This window comes from Camellia sinensis, chromosome 2, assembly GCF_055761805.1.
Source record: "Camellia sinensis isolate YWXY chromosome 2, ASM5576180v1, whole genome shotgun sequence".
In the NCBI taxonomy this organism is placed as follows: Eukaryota; Viridiplantae; Streptophyta; class Magnoliopsida; order Ericales; family Theaceae; genus Camellia; species Camellia sinensis.
In genome coordinates this window covers 140270537-140292096 of record NC_138962.1, presented here as the reverse complement: position 1 = coordinate 140292096, position 21560 = coordinate 140270537, and the positions used below count along the sequence as shown (strand labels likewise).

Below are 21560 nucleotides of genomic sequence, written 5' to 3'. Positions count from 1 at the left end.
GAATCCTACCAAAATGTTGTTGGGTAGGGTTAATATTACAAAAGAAAATGAGTTGGACCCCCTCAAGGAGGCACCCCCTTTGACCCTCCTCTCTCTGATTGGCCAGTTTTTCTTTTTTCTTTTTTTCCTTCTCCTCCAATCACCACCCGCCACGTATGTGTGGGGTAGTGGAGGTGGTGATTGGAGAGGGTCTCAATCACTTCCCTATTACAAATCATCTCTCTATTATAATTGTAGCAAAATAGAAATTAAATAAGTGCTCAGAAGTGATCAACAACCCTCTTTGAAAGCATAACATGGCTATTGGTTATATTGACATTCTAATGCTTCCTCTGTATGACCAAATAGTCATCCCATATTTGATAGTCAAACAATCATAATTGGGGTAGTTAGGAGCAAGTCATGTGGACTAGATTTATTTATCAAAAAGTCACGCTCTAAGGCCTCGTTTGGCAAGTGACTTTTTTAATCAAAAAGTTATTAAAAAATTAAAAATCTAACAACTCATACCAAAAAGTTAAAGATTCTCTTTTCTCTCTACTATTTGCACATCTTTTCGTAAAAAGTTAAAAAGTCATCCCAAACATACTAGTTTTTTTTAGCTCATATTTTAGCCACATAGCCAAAAAGTTACTAAATTAGCATGTTTCCAAACGAGGCCTAACTTTCAAAAATTAAATTTATCGCTGTAATTTAAAAAAAAAAATCAATTACTTATACTTCCCGCATCATATTTCAATACAAATGAACACAAATAAACTTTTATTTCATTTTCTAGCCCTAAATTAATTATTATCAAATTATCTACTTAATCTCTGTATTATTGATTATGTCTACTAAATCTCTAAAGTATATAAATTTAAGTCTATATAATCTCCGAACTATTGATTGAATCTATTCAATTCTTAAAATATTTAATTCTTAAAAATATTACAAAAATAAAATATAAACCCATAAATATTATAAATTAGTAAAAGACCCTACCAAGTTAAGTTTTTATTGCAAAAAAAACTTAAATTTATATTGTGTCTTTAAAAGGTGTTTTGTTTCGTTGTGTGTTTAAATTGGTATAGAGTCCGATTTATCAAGTTTGCCAATAAAATTATATGAGTATTATATATACTAAAGTAGTAGAATCAGATAATTTAAATAATAGTATTTCACTACAAATAATAATAGAATAAAATAATATATTAATTAAGTTATTAGAAGAACTTAACAAAAAATTTAAAGACAAATAATTATAAATTATAAACGAAATCTGGCATATAATACTACACAAAGGCAAATAAGTAGAGATTATAGAACAGTAAGAAAACAGTACAGATAATTACTTTTATCCTTATAAAAAAAATTCACCAAAAGAAATGACGCCCACTTTTTAAAGACATAATCAAAATTTAATGTTTTTGGCAATAAAATACTAACTAGGTAGGGTCTTTTACTAATTTATAATACTTATAGACTTATATTTTATTTTTGCAATTTTTTTAGGAACTAAAAATAATTTTGAATTAAATACCTTAAGGACTGAATAGGTTCAATCGATAGTTTAGGTTCTATATAGACTTTGATTTATATATTTTAAGGATTTAATAAACTTAATCGACAGTTCAGTAGCTAAGTAGACAATTTGACAATAGTTTAAAGGTAAAAAGTGAAATAAACTCAACTAAAAATAAATCAAAACTCATAAACAAAAGACAAAATATCCCAATAATTTATTATTTTGATAAATTTATCAGTATGATTACCAGTACCAAATGATCATTCCATAAATACAAAACACATCTAAACAGTTTCAAAACTTTCTCATTATCAAAACAAGAGGCAAATAAGTATTAAAAAAATCCACTCACGACTTATGAGTAAATGGTACTGGTAATTATCCCTAAAATGTGAATTGCTAGTAAATATACAAGTAACAAAATATAATTTGTAGGTGTCTTTGAGACTGGAATTGAGCAAAACTGTTTTACATGCAATTGGTATTGGCTAGTAGTGATGCTCTCCCAAATAAAATTCAAGAACTTAGGCTACATGGATGAAGTCCTAGCTTTGCATTGGGCTGGTTGATTACGAGGGCAAGCAAGTACAGTTTTCACTCTGGAAAAGCATGGCAGTTTCACCACCATCCTCATCTACTTCCATTATTGCTTGATTAGTCGCAATCTGCTTCATTGAACAATAAAATTCGAGCAAAATAATGAGTTTGAGCAAAACTAACATAATCACAACATATTGATGCATTCTCCAATATTTTGTGGAGATACAAGTGACATCCTACTCATTAATAGTGTACACTTCTTGAACCTGAATCCACTCTAGTGTGTTATTTCCCGCGAGGTTTAGAGATACTGTATCTCAGATTACAATTGAGTGAGAAAAGAGAATTATTTCAAGCAAGTCATTAGTTTATTGGAACGGCTTTGTTTTCAATGTCCAAAGACTCCAAATTATGCAAACATTAGCATTTGGGGTCTGACTTTGCATGGAAATTTGCATGCTTAAAATGTAATGGCTCAGAAAAAATTGTTTCTTGGAAAATAGTAATTCTGCTGAAGTAGCTGAGGAATCATGAAACTAAGCTGATTGTTAGGCTTATTTGAAGAGACTTTTGAGCTATTGATCAAACTAAGTTGTTACACTATAGTTTAATCTTTTTGAAGCCAAAAGAAGTGCACACAATCATAATTTTTGTGGTTTGAGTAGTTCGTGTTGTCAATGAATCTTACTTGAATATGAAATTTTTAAGCAAGAGTGGATTAGAATTTGAAGGTTTAACATGATTGCTTATTTGAGTAGTGAATGAAGCTTGGGGACTGTTTGTTACAGCTTTTGCAGGGTTGATTATAGCTTATTTTGATTTGGGAGTTTGTGTCAAACTGTTTGATGCAACTTTTGCTTATAGCTTATTACGCAGAAATAGCTTAAATAAACTAAAGAAAACTGATTATTTGAAAGCTGTAGTAGGGGTGCTTTTAGCTTCCGTTTTCTGATTATCAGCTTTTAACTTAAAAAAAGCTCTACCAAACAAGGCCTTGATATTCTTTCTTCACAGAAGAGGTGGAGATGGTCTAGATTGATTAAAAAATGGTTCTAGGAACGTTGAATCACAAGAAAAGATTTTTCAACATGACAACTAGAGAGATTTGTGCAGTTTACTATCACTAATTATATTGTTGTACACAGCAACTAATACAATGATATATGTAGCTCATCTCCGTGTTCATCTCACTTGGTCTTTGATGCAAACTCAGTCTTAGAGACATTTTATCTTGAGGAAAACATATTTTTGACAAACCGACACTTGCACTGTGTTTGGTTCAAGAATTTGGGTTGGGATTTGAAAAGGGAAAGAGAAGAGGTAGGTGAAATGTGAATGAAAAATAATTTTATTTTACCTACATTTCACACACCTTTTCCCTTTCTCCTTTCAAATCCATGAACCAAGCATAGTCTTAAACTAATATTTTCAATGGCTTTGGACTTCTTTTTGGTAAATCTACTAAATGGACAACATTGATCACACTTTTGAGACACGTGGTTTTACTTTGAAGTTAAAAGAATGAAAAAGGCAATTGAATTGAGTTAAATTACGTAAGATAATGGATTTTCAATAAATAATCATGCTTAGCTTAATTAAATTCTGCCTAATTAACTTTTAAAAATCGGGGGACAGATGTTGCATTTTAAACTTCTGCGTAATTTTATTTTTTTATTTTTTTATTTTTTCCGATTAAGAGTTACTAAGTGTTTTTGCCCCATTATAATCCTTGATCCGTCCCTACACCTGTTTATCTGTGAAAGATCAAAATGGAGGGAAGATCTACATCATATTAGTGTGATATATGAAAAGGATGCTGTTTGGTTACAAGAACATTTGAAGAGGCAACATTTGTTCCAAATTTCATTACTGATTTCACCCATTTTTTCTTGTCAAAAGAATTATTGCCAATGCAGAAGAGGGGGATAATTATGATTTTCCTATTGACAATTTAGGACACCAAATACAGTTTCAAACATCTAGTCATGTTGCTGTTTCATTCTCTGTGTCATTAAGCAAACTTTGAGAGAACAAAAAATCAATACACATGCTATCTCATGGACAAAGGAACCAACAGATAACCTTCAAATAAAACTGCAATCCTAGGACCATAGCTAAGAAAAAAATGAAAACAAAAATAAGGTTGTTTTTGCTGAATGTGGGACCACATACCTGATTGACAAATGAGTTTTCCGAACAGACAGCATGCAAGCAATCTTGGCAATGATGGAACATAGGAGAGAGTTTCAACATTTTGGCCCTAAGTAAGCAAGAGAAAGTGCAGAGGAAATTAATATATGCAGGAAAGTTAATAACAAAATCAATTGGACAAGATGGTTAAGTATAGGGAGAATTACATGCAGGTGGGAGAAGAGAAAGAATTACCAATATATGAGGGGGTGCAAGTGATGTAGTTCCCCCTTAAATATATGTGGTATATTGTATAGAGTGTAGAACAGGTACCTGAATAAAAATGGGATGTTTCCGGCTTGAGTAGAATGAACAAAAAGTGCAACTGAGTTGCTCAAAAAATCACTTCATCATTGATTTCTATGAAGGGGATATGAGCAATCTTGTGCCAGTAATCTCCTCTGTCCCTCTGGAGACGAGGTTCCAGCAGCGGACAGCTTTTAATTTTCAGCACAGAGAGGGAGGTTGGAAGCCCCATTTCAGGAAAGAATTGTAGTTGAGGGCAGTTGAAGATCATCAGTTCATCGAGAGAGATGGGAAGTCCCTTTTCGGGCAAGGATTGCAGCTGAGGGCAGTCCTGCATCATAAGTTCTTTGAGAGAGTGACGGAGCTGAAGACCCCCGTTGTTCAGCAATTTCAGATTTGATAGACCATGAATCCAGAGCGATGTAAGAGCCGAGGGCAGCAACCCCTCTTCTGGGAAGAAATTGAGCACATCTTCTTCATATTCACCACTCAATGAAAAGTGTTTAAGAGCAGCAAGTCTTTGCAAACTCCAGTCTCTCCGGCCAACCACAAGTTTCTTGCAATTGGAGATTTTGAGTAAGCGTAAGTTGGAGGGCAGACCCCCTTCTGGAAAGGACTCGATTTCTGGACAATTAGATACATGTAATGATTGAAGGGATGGGAAGAAGGTGTGCATTTGTTCTGGCAGCACCTTGAGTTTCTGGCAATTCCACAACCAAAACTTGGTCAGGTTGGGAGAGGGTAATCCTACTTGGGGAAAAGACACCATATTATCACAGGAATCAATGTGAATTTTTTCAAGCGATGTCATACTTTGGAGCAGCCCATGGCTATTTGGAAATGAAAGGGTCTCAAAATTTTTACAACCCATGATTCTTAGAGATCGAAGCTTCGGAAATAATCCTAGTGGTAGATGTTTGAGAGTACCAGAGTCTTTCAAGGACAAATACTCAAGGTAAGTGTAGCAGTGCTCCATCTCCTCGGATAGGGGGATCACCAGTTTCGGACACCCATCAATACAAATATCTTTCAACTTAGGGGGTAGACCGTCAGCTGCGAAAGACACAAGTGATGAACAACCAGAGATGCTCAACTGCTCAAGGCAAGTGTTGAGGCACATCATTCCCTCAGTTATAGAGTGCAAAGCCTTACAGTTCAAAACAGAAAGGTGTGTAAGCTTGGGTGGCAACCCAGTATTTGGAAATGACAAAAGGCTTGGACACTCCTCTATCCTCAATTCCTTCAGATTTGTTAGTATGCACAACTCAGTTATCAATTCTTTTAAATTTAGCATACTTGAAATCTCCAATTTTGCAAGAGAAGACACACCATCGCATCGCAATTTTACACCATCACATCCCTTCAATACTAATTCACGTGCATCAGAAGTCCTTGGAAGTGAAGCCATAAGCCCTGAGCATTTCTGAATCTCAATTCTCACCCAAGATGGAATGTGTTTGGGTAAGCCTCCAACGAGCTTCGGACACCCGATTACACTAAGTTGTCGAAGCTGAGAAAATTCCCCATCCCCCAGTACATTCCATTCCACCCACTCCGACATTTTATTAAAACGAAGAGTCTCTAGAGATTGAAATGGTTTGGTTAAAGAATAATCCCCATAGAATTCCTGACCCACCTTAGTTATTCCATTCATCCTTGCAATGCTAAGGTGTTTCAAAGAAGGCAGTTGACCAAGTGGTGGCAATGAAATGCAATTATCACATTTATCAAGGCTCAAATTCACTATATTAGAGAATGCGTGATCTCCCAACCAATCTGGAAATCTTGTTCCTCCATAGTTTCTTATCACAAGGCGCTTCAAGTTTCTATGAGGTTGCAGCTTGTCAAGCACATCTCTTTCATTCTCTGTATCGTTAGTATAGTTCCCCCAATGCAACACTAACCTTTGAAGGTACTTTTTCTCCTCCAACTTTGCTTCCAATGCATCCCTCCCACTTTTTACATTTTGCAAACTTGAAATGGAAAGTGTCCCAACAAGATGATGAAACGGCCTCAACTCATTAATACCTGATCCACTACACTTTCCCACAACAAAAGCAGTTAATTGTCGGAGACTTTTTAATTGACTCATTTGCATTGGCATCTCCCTTAAGTTAGTTCCACTAATATCAAGACACCGCAAGCAAATTAATTTTCCAATATCTACAGGCAAGGCAGTGAGAAACTGACAATTTGATAGCAGTAAAGTTTGTAAATTATACAGGGTACACACTATCTCAGGCAACTTTTTGATTTCCGTTTGAGAGAGGTCCAAATAGCGAAGATGTATCAAATTGCCAACTGAACCTGGCAATTCCATAATGTCATAATGCGACAATGATAGTGCTGGAAATTGTGTTCATGCATATAATATGATAGTGGTGTTGGTGGTAGATAGTGGCATGTATAGAATATGATAGTGGTGTTGGTGGTAGATAGTGGTATGTATAGAATATGATAGTGGTGTTAGTTGTAGATAGTGGCATGTATAGAATATGATAGTGGTGTTGGTGGTAGATAGTGGCATGTATATAATATGATAGTGGTAGATAGTGGTAATATATAATATGTAAGTGGCATATAATGGGTTATGATGATGTTTGTAATATCTCCTATATAAGGAGTGTCATTTGGTCTTGTAAGATAAGAAGTTTTGAATATAACAGAAATATATTCCTTCTTCCTCATATTTTCGGAGTTCTTCTTCTTTATATTTTTCTAAGTTGGTATCAGAGCAACAAAAAACACAGCAGCCCTAAAACCGTCATAGCCATGTCGGAAGTCACGTCCGGAACCACTTCAACCCCTGCCGCTGCCATTCCGGTGAAAACGTCCAACTCTCACTCTGTCCAAATCACCACCATCCGCCTAAATGGTGATAATTTTCTCCGCTGGTCACAATCTGTCCGGATGTATATCCGTGGGCAAGGAAAGATCGGTTACATCACTGGTGACAAGAAGGCTCCTGCTGTTAATGATCCGCTGTTCGACAATTGGGACGCTGAAAACTCCATGGTTATGACATGGTTGGTCAATTCCATGGAGGAGGATATAAGCTCTAATTACATGTGCTATACTACTGCACAAGAATTGTGGGATAATGTTAGTCAGATGTATTTTGACCTAGGAAATCAATCTCAAGTTTTCGAATTAACTTTGAAGTTGGGAGAGATTCGTCAAGGAGATGATTCCGTCACCAAATATTTCAATTCGTTGAAAAGGTTGTGGCAGGATCTTGACATCTTCAACACATACGAATGGAAATCGGTTGACGACTGCAACCACCACAAGAAAACTGTGGAAGACAGCCGTATTTACAAGTTTCTTGCCGGTCTCAACATTGAATTCGATGAAGTGCGAGGAAGAATTATTGGCAGACCTCCTCTCCCATCCTTTGGCGAAGTATTTGCCGAAGTCAGAAGGGAAGAGAGCCGAAGGAGCGTCATGCTTAAGAAAAAAGGTAATGGTGAATCAATTGAAATTTCTGCTTTAATTAGCAATGCTGCGGCCAACAAGGCTGCAAATTACCAGCGCAGGTTTGATGATAAGCCACGGGTCTGGTGTGATTTTTGCAACAAGCCTCGCCATACACGCGAAACGTGTTGGAAGATTCATGGCAAACCTGTCAACTGGAAAAGCAGCAAACAAGGAGAGAAGAATCGTGGCTTTCCTACCGCTAATGAAGCCGATTCAGGTCCCTTCAACAAAGAGCAGATTGATCAACTCTTAAAGCTGATAAAATCCAACTCCTCAACCGGTACTCCTAGTGTTTTGTTGGCACAAACAGGTAGAAATCCTAAAGCCTTCTCTTGCCTAAACTTCTCTCCGTGGATCATAGATTCCGGTGCCTCCGATCACATGACTAGTTTTTCCCATTTATTTAGTACCTATTTCCCTTGTTCTGGTCATGACAAAATCAGAATAGCCGATGGTAGTTTTTCACCTATTGCAGGAAAAGGATTTATTAAACTAACTGAGAAAATTAATCTCAATGCTGTTCTTCACGTCCCCAACTTAGCCTGTAACCTTTTGTCTGTCAGTAAACTATCTAAGGATTCTAATTGTCGTGTTACATTTTTTGAATCCCATTGTGAATTTCAGGACCAGAACTCGGGGATGATGATTGGGCGTGCTAGGATGCTTGAAGGTCTTTACTACTTTGATGAAGTACCTGTTAGTAATAAAAAAGCTCAGAACTTTAATAGTACCAGTTCAATCTCTGTTCGAGAAAAAATAATGCTATGGCACTATAGGCTAGGACATCCTAGTTTTCTTTATCTCAAACATTTATTTCCAGAATTATTTAAAGGGATTGATTGTTCTTCTTTTCATTGTGAAAGTTGCATTTTTGCAAAATTTCATCGCTCTACTTATTTGCCAAAACCTTACCAGGCTTCAAAACCTTTTTATTTGATTCATAGTGATGTTTGGGGCCCTTCCAAAATCACTACTCTTTCTGGTAAAAGATGGTTTGTTACATTTATTGATGACCATACCCGCTTATGTTGGATTTATTTGATGAATAAAAAATCTGACGTGAAAAATTTATTCACAAATTTTTACAATATGATTGAAAACCAATTTCAAACCAAAATTGGTATTTTACATTCTGATAATGGAACAGAATATTTCAATGAGCAGTTGGGTGAGTTTTTGGAAAAAAATGGAATTTTTCATCAATCTACATGTCGGGATACCCCTCAACAAAATGGCATTGCAGAACGAAAAAATAAACATCTACTTGAAGTAGCACGTGCTATAATGTTTTACATGCATGTTCCTAAATATTTATGGGGTGAAGCAATTTTAACAGCCTCTTATTTGATAAACAGGATGCCTACAAAGGTGTTAACATACAAAACACCTTTTGATTGTCTCAAAACTTTTTTTCCTGACACGAGGTTGTTTTCTGATTTACCCGCCAAAGTTTTTGGATGTACTGCCTATGTTCATGTTCCCAGTCAATTTCATTCAAAACTTGACCCCCGTGCTATAAAATGTGTTTTTTTGGGTTATTCCTCAAACAAAAAGGGGTATAAGTGCTTCGATCCTCAAAACAAGAAATTTCATGTGAGTATGGATGTGTCATTTGTGGAAACAAAATCCTATTTCCCCAACACTTCTCTTCAGGGGGAGACAAGTGGAGTAGAAGACCGTTTTTGGGATATTTCTATCCCGCTCCCCAATGTCATTTATCCTACACAAAAACCACATCTGTCTGATAATGATCACTTAGGAGAACCAAGTTCTATGGTGCCTAGTCAAGAAGATTCTTGTTTAGGGGGAGAAGTACTACAAAATGATCTAAATCCTGAGCTTCAGGTTTATACTAGGAAGCGATTTCATCTGAGGAATAATGACCCGAATGTCCATCCTAATGACCCGAATGTCCACCCGAGTTCTGGCATCGAAATTTTAGGTAATCCTATTCCTTCTATTTCCGACCTTGATGTACCTATAGCAATTAGGAAAGGTGTCCGAAATTGCATTAAACATCCTATTGCAAATTACCTCTCCTATCAAAGACTGTCTAAAAACCATAGAGCTTTCACATCTAGGATTTCACACTTGTTTGTTCCAAGGAATATACAGGAAGCATTGGATGATCCGAATTGGAAATTAGCAGTCATGGAGGAGATGAATGCTTTAAGGAGAAGTGGTACTTGGGAGATAGTTGATCTACCCAAAGACAAGAAAACAGTTGGGTGTAAATGGGTGTTTACGATAAAATGTAACGCAGATGGAAGCGTTGAGAGATACAAGGCGAGACTGGTAGCTAAAGGCTTCACTCAAACTTATGGGATCGACTATCAGGAGACGTTTGCTCCTGTTGCTAAAATAAATTCCATCAGAGTACTGTTATCTCTTGCAGTAAATTCAGATTGGCCTCTACATCAACTTGACATTAAAAATGCATTTCTCAATGGTGATCTTGAAGAGGAGGTGTTCATGAGCCTACCGCCGGGATTTGAGCAGAGACTTGGAAGTGACAGAGTATGCAGATTGAACAAGTCATTATACGGACTCAAACAATCACCAAGAGCGTGGTTTGAACGCTTTGGGAAAGCAGTTATCAGTTGTGGCTTCTCGCAGAGTCAAGCAGATCACACAATATTTTATAAACATTCAAAAAACAGTGAAATTGCAATTTTGATTGTTTATGTTGATGACATCATTTTAACTGGTAATGATGAAGCAGAGTTAGCAGCCCTCAAAGAGAAACTCGCAAAAGAATTTCACATTAAGGATCTGGGAGCCCTCAAGTATTTCCTCGGAATGGAATTTGCAAGATCCAAGGAAGGTATATTCGTTAATCAGAGAAAATATGTTCTTGATCTCCTTGGAGAAACAGGTATGCTTGGCTGTAAGATGGCGGAGACTCCGATCGAGCCTAACTTGAAGTTACAAGCTGCTAAGGCTGAAGAAGTCAAAGAGAGAGAACAATATCAGCGACTTGTAGGGAAATTGATTTACTTGTCTCATACGCGGCCTGATATTGCCTTTGCAGTCAGCATGGTAAGTCAGTTCATGCACTCACCAGGGGCAGAGCACTTTGAGGCCGTTTATAAGATCTTAAGATATTTGAAAGGAACTCCAGGGAGAGGCTTACTGTTCAAGAAACATGGACATCTTCAAGTTGAAGTATACACAGATGCAGATTGGGCAGGAAGTGTTACAGACAGGAGATCAACATCCGGATACTGCTCCTTTGTAGGTGGGAACCTAGTTACATGGCGGAGTAAAAAACAGAATGTGGTAGCTAGAAGTAGTGCAGAAGCAGAGTTCAGAGCTGTTGCCCATGGAATCTGTGAAGTAATGTGGATTAAAAGAATTCTTGAAGAATTAAAGTTTTCTCACCCGACACCTATGAAGGTCTATTGTGACAACAAAGCAGCTATATCTATAGCTCATAATCCAGTTCTACATGATCGCACAAAACATATAGAAGTAGATAAACATTTCATCAAGGAGAAAATCAATGCTGGCATAATCTGTATGACCTACCTTCCAACAGGTGAACAATTAGCTGATGTGCTAACGAAGGGACTACACAAGAAGCAATTTGATAAGCTGACTAGCAAGCTGGCTATGGAAGATATCTTCAAACCAGCTTGAGGGGGAGTGCTGGAAATTGTGTTCATGCATATAATATGATAGTGGTGTTGGTGGTAGATAGTGGCATGTATAGAATATGATAGTGGTGTTGGTGGTAGATAGTGGTATGTATAGAATATGATAGTGGTGTTAGTTGTAGATAGTGGCATGTATAGAATATGATAGTGGTGTTGGTGGTAGATAGTGGCATGTATATAATATGATAGTGGTAGATAGTGGTAATATATAATATGTAAGTGGCATATAATGGGTTATGATGATGTTTGTAATATCTCCTATATAAGGAGTGTCATTTGGTCTTGTAAGATAAGAAGTTTTGAATATAACAGAAATATATTCCTTCTTCCTCATATTTTCGGAGTTCTTCTTCTTTATATTTTCTAAGTGATAGCACCCGTAAGCTTACTAGTGTTGGTAACATATCATCCAGTACTTTCTTGGCCAGGTAACGGTTAGACGACTTTAATGGTAAAAAAGTCTTCAAACACTTGACCTCATTAATTTCCTTGAATTTTTTGAAGACATCATATTTGCTTCTAACATATGAAAAATGACGTACTTTCGCAGAAATCATTTGTTGCTTCTTGTCATCATCTAACATGAAAGAAAATTGTCCAGAGATAACTTGAGCCAAGTCATGGACAAAATCATGCATTACAAAATAGAATTTATTAGCACTTGATTGTTGAAAAAATGACCTGGATAACAATTCATGGAAGTACTCAGCACCTACCTTTTCCAGGGTTTTATTACTTTTGGGCTGCTGCACAAAATTTTGAGCTATCCAGAGTGAGATTAGATTCTCTTTTTCAAATTCATAATCTTTAGGAAATATTGAACAATAAGCAAAGCATTGCTTTAGATGTGAAGGGAGATAATAATAGCTCAATCTTAGGGCCGGAAGAATATTGTTTTTATCCTCCGGCAAATCCCATATGTCACTCTTCAATATTTCATCCCATTCCTCTACATCATCTTTGAAGCGTAATAGACCTGCAAGTGTTTTGGCAGCTAAAGGCAAACCTTTGCACCTTTTCACTATCTCCTTACCTATCTTTTCAAGGTTTGGATGGGCCTTGTAATCTCCCTTATGGAATGCATTTTTAGCAAACAGCAACCAACAATCTTCGTCAGATAATTGCCGTAAATGATGAATAGGAACAGTTTGCATGATAGATGCAACACTAGCATTTCGTGTTGTTGCAATAATCTTACTTCCGTATGCACCAGCCGTGAAAGGAGTCCTCAAGACATCCCAATGGCTAGGGTTCTCATTCCAAACATCGTCCAAGACGATTAGAAACTTCTTCCCCATCAGGCTCTCCTTCAGCTTGACTTGAAGCAGGTTTAGATCCTCAGTGTCGCAAGTACTTGAAGTAATTGCCTCAAGAATTGTTTTCGTAACCCTAAAAACATCAAAATCATCAGAAACACAAACCCATGCTTTGAAATCAAAGTGCTCATCCACTCTGCAATCATTGAATAAAAGTTGAGCAAGGGTGGTCTTGCCTACCCCACCCATCCCAACAATAGCAATCACATCTACAATCTCATGATCATAACCACCAGCTGACTCACCAGAAAGCAAAAAATTCATAATATCCTCCTTAGCATTATCCCTTCCATACACACAAGATTCATCAACTAAAGAACTTGATGGCAATCTGTGAACCCAATTGAGCCCAACACCATCTCTCAAACCAAGAATGTCTTTTTCTTTAGCAAAATACTCAAGTTTATCAATAATCTCTTCAATTCTCAACTCAATCCCATTCCCAGCACTGAATAACAATATATTAGTGGAAGTAGTTGAGGTGGGGGATTGTAATTGAACCTGATTTCGCAGAGAAAGAGTAGAAATCTCATCAAGTAGGTCGTCTGCATGGAAGACAACATCTTTGAGCTCGTCAACCCAATCTCTGACGGGCTGGGAAGTGATCTGCTTTTTCTCAGCATCATCAAGGACTGCATTGATTCCCAGCAATGTTAGCTTCAACTTTCTCAGGAGTTTATCGCCGCCGCTGCGAGTCGTTTGGCGAAAGATGTTGAGAAAGTCAGGAGATGCCAACCGATCAAACAACACTTGAAGGGCTGCAGACAGAAATGCTCCTCCAACCAAGCTCCCAGCCATATGATATGTCGTTTTCTTTTTCTTTGTTTTTGTTTTTGCAGAGGAACAGAGCAAAGGAACAGAGCAAACAACAAAGAATCAAGGAAAGGAAAGCCAACCCTGCAAATGGAATGGCCAAAGGAAACAACTTGTGGTTTGAAGAAAATTTGAATGACAATTGGAGCGGAAGATGCGATATGATATGAGAGAGCCTGATCTCTGGTGCTTTTTAAATAAGGTAACTTACACTTTGCCTCCACTTTTTATTTTAGCTTTTAATTTTTTTTATTTTTTCATCACTCTATCTTCTGTTTAAAAGTAGACAGAAAATAACATAGGGGGTGTTTCATGTGAGTTATAGGGGCGATTATAATTTATTTTAATTCAGGAATTTGTGATAGACTGTTTGGTGCAGCTTCTGCTTACGGCTTTTTAGGTAGAAATAGCTTAAATAAGCTGAGAAAATTTAATTATTTAGAAGTTGAGGAAGGGATGCTTTTGGTTTCTACTTTATGATTATCAGCTCTTACCTTATAATAAGTTGCACCAAACACAACCATAATAACTGTCACATAATATAAAAAAATATTATTATATTAAAATTTAAGTTTATTTATAATAAAATATTTTTATATCACTTGATTATTAACGTGTTATTTTTTATTTAAGTTTAAAAATAAATTAATTTCAAAAATAAAATAAGAAGAACTTGAAACATAACAAGTTAAAACAAACATAAAAGTAATAAAATGTAATTTTCCCTTTAAGCATAAAAAGACAAGGAATAGATTCACTTGCTTTATGACTAGTGAAATTGGATCGCATAAGGGAAGCAAGTGTCTAATATAATACATAACTTTTACAAAAGAAAATTTAGTCAAAAGTTTTTTAAAATAATTGTCTAATGTTAAATGGACGTGTTCAAATTTTTTAAGGTATAAAATATTTTAGAATTTGTTTCTCATGATTAATAGGGGTGAGTATGGTTTGGTTAATTTGGTTTTGAAGTAAATCAAAACCAAATCACCACTTACAACCCACAAAATTTGGAATTAAATTGAGCCAAAAAAATCTTGGAACAAAGTCAAATTGAACCATGAAAATACAATTTGATGCGATTTGAAATTACAATTTTTATAAATCTTGCCATCGTTCACAATATGATCACAACATACTCAAATCTAAAATAAAATGTCATTATTTACAAACAATAATTATTTAAACTATTATTAGGAATAATTTTACAAAAGAGTACACTTGCAAAAATATATGGTTAACAACTTATGAATATATGAGGGATACTAATAAGGTACTCAATTGTCTATGATAAATAACAAATTATATATATGTATATATGTAAACAATCCGATTCGGTTCAGTTCCAATCCGAAACCATAACTATAAAACCACGAAAAGAACCATAAAATACAGTTTTCCAATTTTAAAAACCATGACTGAACCATGCATTAAAAAAAACCAAACCAAACCATGCGGTTGGTATAAATTGAATTGGTTTACAATTTTCTGGGTTTTTTTTGCTTAGCCCTACGAATTAAGGGCATAAAAAAAAAAAAAAGAGTAATTAACTTCAACTTTCTTCTTCTTTGTTTTTGCAGAGGAAAACAGCAAACAACAAAGATTCAAGGAAAGCAAAGCCAACCCTGCAAATGGAATGGTCAAAGGAAACAATTTGTGATTTGAAGAAAATTTGAATGACAGATTGGAGCGGAAGATGCGATATGATATCAGAGAGCCTGATCTCTGGTGCTTTTTAAACAGGGTAACTTACACTTTGCCTTCACTTTTTATCTTAGCTTTTGATTTTAGTTATTATTATTTTTTTTAAAACTTTGATTCTTCATATTTTAAATTTTTTTCACTTTATTAGTAATGCTATCTTCTGTTTAAAATTAGACAGAAAATAATATAATAACTGTTACATAATATAAAAATAAATTATTATATTAAAATTTAAGTTTATTTTAGAGGAATGAGTTATATATAATAAAATATTTTTATATTACGTAACTATCAATATATATATATTTTAATTTTAAAAAGAAATTAATTTCAAAAATAAAATAAGAAGAACTTGAAACCTAACAAGTTAAAACAAACATAAAAGTTATAAAATTTAATTTTCCTTTTAAGCATAAAAGACAAGGAATAGATTCACTAGCTTTATGACTAGTGAAATTGGATCGCATAAGGGGAGCAAGTGTCTAATATAATACATAACTTTTACAAAAGAAAATTTAGTCAAAAGTTTTTTAAAATAATTGTCTAATGTTAAATGGACATGTTCAAATTTTTTAATGTATAAAATATTTTAAAATTTATTTCTCATGATTAATAGGAGTGAGTATGGTTTGGTTAATTTGGTTTTGAAGTAAATCAAAACCAAATCGCTACTTACCGCCCATAAAATTTGGGATTAAATTGAACCATAAAAATTTTGGAACAAAGTCAAATTGAACCATGAAAATACAATTTGATGCGATTTGAAATCACAATTTTTATAAATCTTGCCATCGTTCACAATATGATCACAACATACTCAAATCTAAAATAAAATGTCATTATTTACAAACAATAATTATTTAAACAATTATTTGGAATAATTTTACAAAAGAGCACACTTGCAAAAATATATGGTTAACAACTTATGAATATATAAGGGATACTAATAAGGTATTCAATTGTCTACGATAAATAACAAATTATATGTATGTACATATCTAAACAATTCGATTAGTTCAGTTCGAAACTGAAACCATAACTATAAAACCATGAAAAAAAAACCATAAAATGCGGTTTTCCTATTTTAAAAACCATGACTGAACCATACATTAAAAAAACCAAACCAAACCAAACCAAACCATGCGGTTGGTATGAATCGAATTGATTTACAATTTTCTGGTTTTTTTTTTTTTTTTTTTTTTTCTTAGCCCTACGAATTAAGGGCATAAAAAGAAAAAAAAATAAAAAAAGAAAAAAATAATAAAAAATTATATGTGCACAACAATTTTGTCTCCTTACACCTAAGCATCTCCAACGGTTTGCTAAAAGGGCTGTCAAAGCCATAATATGGCAGGTTTGGCAAAAATGGGTTCTCCGATGGCATGGTATAGCAGCTGCCAAATTTGGCATTTGCCAAACCATGTGTCAAATTTGGCAACAGTTTTGGCAGTTGCCAAATCTGGTAGCTCACTCAAAACCAACGACTTTCCCTTCATTCCCTCCCTCCCTCCTTCCCTTTCTCATCCTTTCCCAGAAAAACCTTCCAAAAACAGATCAATTTTTTTTAAAACAAAATTCATCAATTTTTAAAAAATAAAAATAAAAATCACCAAAATTTTTAAACGATTTCGCAATTGCTAATTTTTTTTTGTTTCAAAATTCACCAACTTTTTTTCTAAACAAAATCAGTCAACAACAACAACAATCAAACAATTTAAATCAAATTTGAAGCAATCTCAAACAAATTTCAAGCAATCACAACAAATCCCAAGCAAATGTTAATAAATATTAAGCAAATTTTAAACAATAATTACCTGGATTTCAAGATGCTTGATGTATTTAAGAAGATTTTATCTTCGTGCAAGGTTTAACTTGGGGTTCCGGATTCTTCTTCATCTTCAATTGAGGGTTTCAACCTCTCTCAATTTAGGCTTACTTGGGGTTTCTATTTGGGAGGGTTTCCTTGGGGTTTCGGAGAATGGATCAAGAGGGGGGTGGATGGGTGAGTGCGAGACAGGGTGAGTGCGAGACATTGAAGGGATAAGAGATTAGACTCAGAGAGAGACAGACGGTCAAAAAAGAGAGGAAGAATAACAAGAAGACAAAGGAAAGAAGAGAAGGTGAGAGAGGGAGAGAGAGAGAGAGAGAGAGAGGTGTACGATGGGGCCAATTTCTCCGATTGTGACATTTTGAATATTTTAGTCCGATTTTAAGTTGTGTTTTTTACTTTATTTTTAATATAGGGTGAAACGGACTTATTAAAACCGTTTTTATTAAAACGGTATTGACAAAGTCGTTTTTAAAGAATAAAAAAATAATAAAATTTTTCATCATAAAAATGATTTTTGTAAAATCGTTCTTACTTAACACCTAATTAATTTAAGTTTATATAAAACGATTTTTGTAAAATCATTTTTATTTTTATTTTTATTTTTTTCAATTTATAAATATTATTTGCCTAAAATAATAATTTGAAAATAAATAGAAAACGATTTTTGTAAAACCGTTTTTATTTTTATTAATTTTTTTTTACAATTTATAAATATTGTTTGCCTAAAATAATAATTTTATCATAAATAAAAAACGATTTTCGGAAAGCCGTTTCATTTTAAAGAAAGCCCATTTCCTTCTCCCTTTATGAAAGTCGTTTCTTCTTTTCCAGCCCATCTTCTTCTCCCTCACTCAGTCGAACTCCGAAGGGAAGACCGACGATGAAGAGGAAGCAACGAACAACGCCCAACAGTACACTACCGAGAAAACGTGGAACACCTTCATCAAACACCCACATTCAGGTTTGTATCGCATAAATGAGGGTTTTCATTTCAAATTTGGGATTTTAAATTTCGAAATTAGGGATTGCTGAATCTAAGGCATTGAAAAGTTACAAATTTTGTTATTCGTAGGATATAGTTTATGATTTTCTGTATCTCAATTCACTTTTTCTGTATATCTGTTCACTCCTTTTTTGTTTATCATATAATATCCTTATTTTCCTCTTTTTCAATACACTCTTAGCCACAAGATGTAACGGAATTTTGAAATATTGAAATCTTGAGACATAGTCTTGTGTTTGGAAATGTATTGGGAATATAGGGCAAAATTTTAGAACAAAAGTAGGAATAGCAATGAAGTAGAGTGGGATTAGATTTGTAAAATTTTAAGTATTTTTTTTTTACTTTTTTAAATGCATTTTATTTAGATGTGTCGAAAAAGCAAAATATTTGTAAAAAAAAAAATTAAAAATTAATAAATATACAAAAATATGAAAATGTACTGAATTTTCATTTTTTTTTTTTTGTATTTTTGGTATTTAGTGTATTTATGCTAGGTATGTTTAAAAACTTAAAATATTAAAAAATTCAACAAAAACAAAAAAATACCAAAAATAAGAAAATAGAATTTTCTAAAAAATGTTTCAGAAAACTCAAACCAAGCATTACGTTTTAATTTTTTTTTTATTTGTGCTGTAATTTTCTAAAGAAACCCATCTTTGAATGCATTGGAATTGCTGCTCTCTTACTCATCTTTTGATTCCCAGGTCCAACCTTCCCACATAAGAAAAAATAATTAAATTTTTTTTTTCTGAAAACAGGTTTTGTAAATACGTTTTCTAAAACGACTTTTCTAAAACCGTTTTTTATTAAAAATATTTTTGGTCAAAAAATATTTATGTTGAAAATATAAATTAAAAAAAATTAATGTAAAAACGACTTTTCTAAAACCGTTTTTTATTAAAAATATTTTTGGTTAAAAAATATTTAAGTTGAAAATATAAATTAAAAAAAAAATTATGTAAAAACGGCTTTTGTAAATACGTTTTTTAAAACGACTTTTCTAACACCGTTTTTATTAAAAATATTTTTGGTCAAAAAATATGTATGTTGAAAATATAAATTAAAAAAAATTAATGTAGAAACGGTTTTACCAAAACCCTTTTTAATTAATTTAAAAATAATTAAAAACTTAATTAAAACTGACTTTTCTAAAGCCGTTTTCTAATTTCAAATTTTATTATTATTTTAATCACAAAACACGGCTTTTCAAAAGTCGTTTTCTAAAAAACGGCATTGCTAAAACCGTTTTATCCTATTATGAGAATAAAGATAAAAACACACCCTAAAGTGAAACTAAAATTTTAAAAATGATATAGTCTAGGAAATCGGTCGTATGATGGAGCATAGAAACATCTGGAACCCACTCAATTATCTCCACTCAATAAGTGAATTATATATATATATATATATATATATATATATATATATGTACAATTTTATGGATACATGTAAAATTATATTTGTACGGGGAGCAAATATTCAGGCAAGCCTGAATTCCTTTCTTCCGAGCTCCGTTTCTGTCCGATCACCTGCGAGCAAATAACAGTGAGCTACCCAGCGGTGTGTGGCCGAAAAAACCCTCCGACGGTCAAGTTAGCACACACCTTAGGATAGAGAGAGAAAGAGAGAGGAGTGTTTGAGTGTAAGAATTTCCTTACAAAGTGTTCCTCTGCCGCGTATGGGGGGCGCCGTCATTCTTATATACCCTCTGCGCCCCATATCCACTCCTAGTCATCTCCTGACACGTGGCTCCGCTATCCCATCTGTCAGCATAAACCTTGCTGAACATCACCTAATCTTAACTGCCTGCCTTCTCAGCTGGAGCTCGGCAGCCGAGCTTCTCTATCCACGGCCGTGCTGTGCTTCATACCCAAGCACTTCACTGGCTTAGCCCAAGGAGGACCGGGCTAGGCGGCATCTCGGCAAAGCCTAGCCCGGGGCACCTCCTGTGGTCGGCCTTCCTGCCGATCAAACGATTACCTCGGCTGACCACGCCTTTCCGGGCGCCGATCACTCAGCTTGACTGGCTCCACCATCGCCTGATCAAGCAGCTCGGTCCAACCGAGCACTGCCTTGCCGAGCATCTTCTTTCCAAACTGGGCCACACATCCTCAGCCCAACACTTGCCCGACCCAAATCTGTCCGGCAAAACCCTGTCTGGCCTAGATCTGTCCGGCCCAATACCAGATCATTAATCTCCCTCTCAATTGCCCCTTAATTCCGTCCGCGCGAGCGTAACTGGGATTACCTATACTTCGACCGGGGTAACATTTCTTCGGTCTTCAAAATGCCAAAGGGCGACCGGGCTAATTAACATTACTGTCTGCAAACTTGCCCGGTTATACTCCTCGGCTGACGTCCTCTTCTTTGAAAGTAGCCCGGTTGGCTCTTCGACTCGTCAACCTGTCTCTTCAGTTCTGACGTCGCCATAAATGGGGACACGTGGCGGGCTGCCATTGGTTCTCGAGCAGCCAACCCGCCGTTTTGCCAGAATTTGAATTTGGGCGGTCTCTTTTGTCTATACATACAAGACCCGTCGTCCTCATTTTCCTCCTACTGTCTTTCTGCAATCCGACTCGCCAGAGCTCTAGCATCTCCCTCCAAGACCCGCTTGCCATTCTTTGCGTTTGTGCTCGAAGGAAAAGTAATTACCCCTCACTGGTAAAACCTTCAATCCCTCTTTTGTTGCTATCTTCTTTAATATTTCACACATTAGGGCAGTAAAACTTAGTTCTTAGGGCATAGGCCATAGAAACCGTCCCAAACCTCCCACTGTTCTTGGTGTTCTTCATTTTTCCTGAAGAACACTGAAGAACTGGGGCGGACCGGGCTCCTGGTCTTCATTTGATCTAAAAAACCAATCTAACCGAGCAAATAACATGTTTGTCTCAACCCCAGCAAAAACCGAGATAACGAAAGGAATTGGTTGCTCAACCGGGCTAACATCTGGTCTACTTGGGCGACTGAGCTCCTTAGTTAACTTAGATGACCGAGGTGGTTTGGCACTCTTAATGACCGAGCTAAAGTCCAGCTCCCTTCGCGCGACCGCGCTCACACTTACACTTGCCATCATTTCCTGCAGAGTCCAAGGGGACCACTGTCTATTCCTGAGGCTCTCAAGGCCGAGCAACAACCAACTATCACAGTGCCAAACCCCTCAGCCGAGCTACCCTAGTCTGGCCACAAATGGGGAAATTCCGCTTCCTAGTGGATACTCCGGTCGCGCTGGCTGTGTTCAAGGAGGAGTACGGCATCCCGGCCAATGTCCACCTGGAGC

General features: G+C 35.5%; 1 protein-coding gene across 1 annotated transcript; it reads right to left on the bottom strand.

Annotated features, from left to right (window-relative positions):
- Positions 1 to 1792: 1792 nt before the first annotated feature.
- LOC114313850 (putative disease resistance RPP13-like protein 1) lies at positions 1793 to 17402 on the bottom strand. Its single transcript, XM_082915690.1, has 5 exons — positions 17264 to 17402; positions 11970 to 13829; positions 4511 to 6809; positions 4220 to 4307; positions 1793 to 2172 (listed from the first exon to the last, which is right to left on the bottom strand). The coding sequence occupies exons 2-3, from the start codon at positions 13728 to 13730 to the stop codon at positions 4572 to 4574; spliced, it is 3999 nt and encodes a 1332-aa protein (XP_082771816.1). The 5' UTR covers positions 13731 to 13829; positions 17264 to 17402; the 3' UTR covers positions 1793 to 2172; positions 4220 to 4307; positions 4511 to 4571.
- Between the last annotated feature and the right edge of the window lie 4158 nt (positions 17403 to 21560).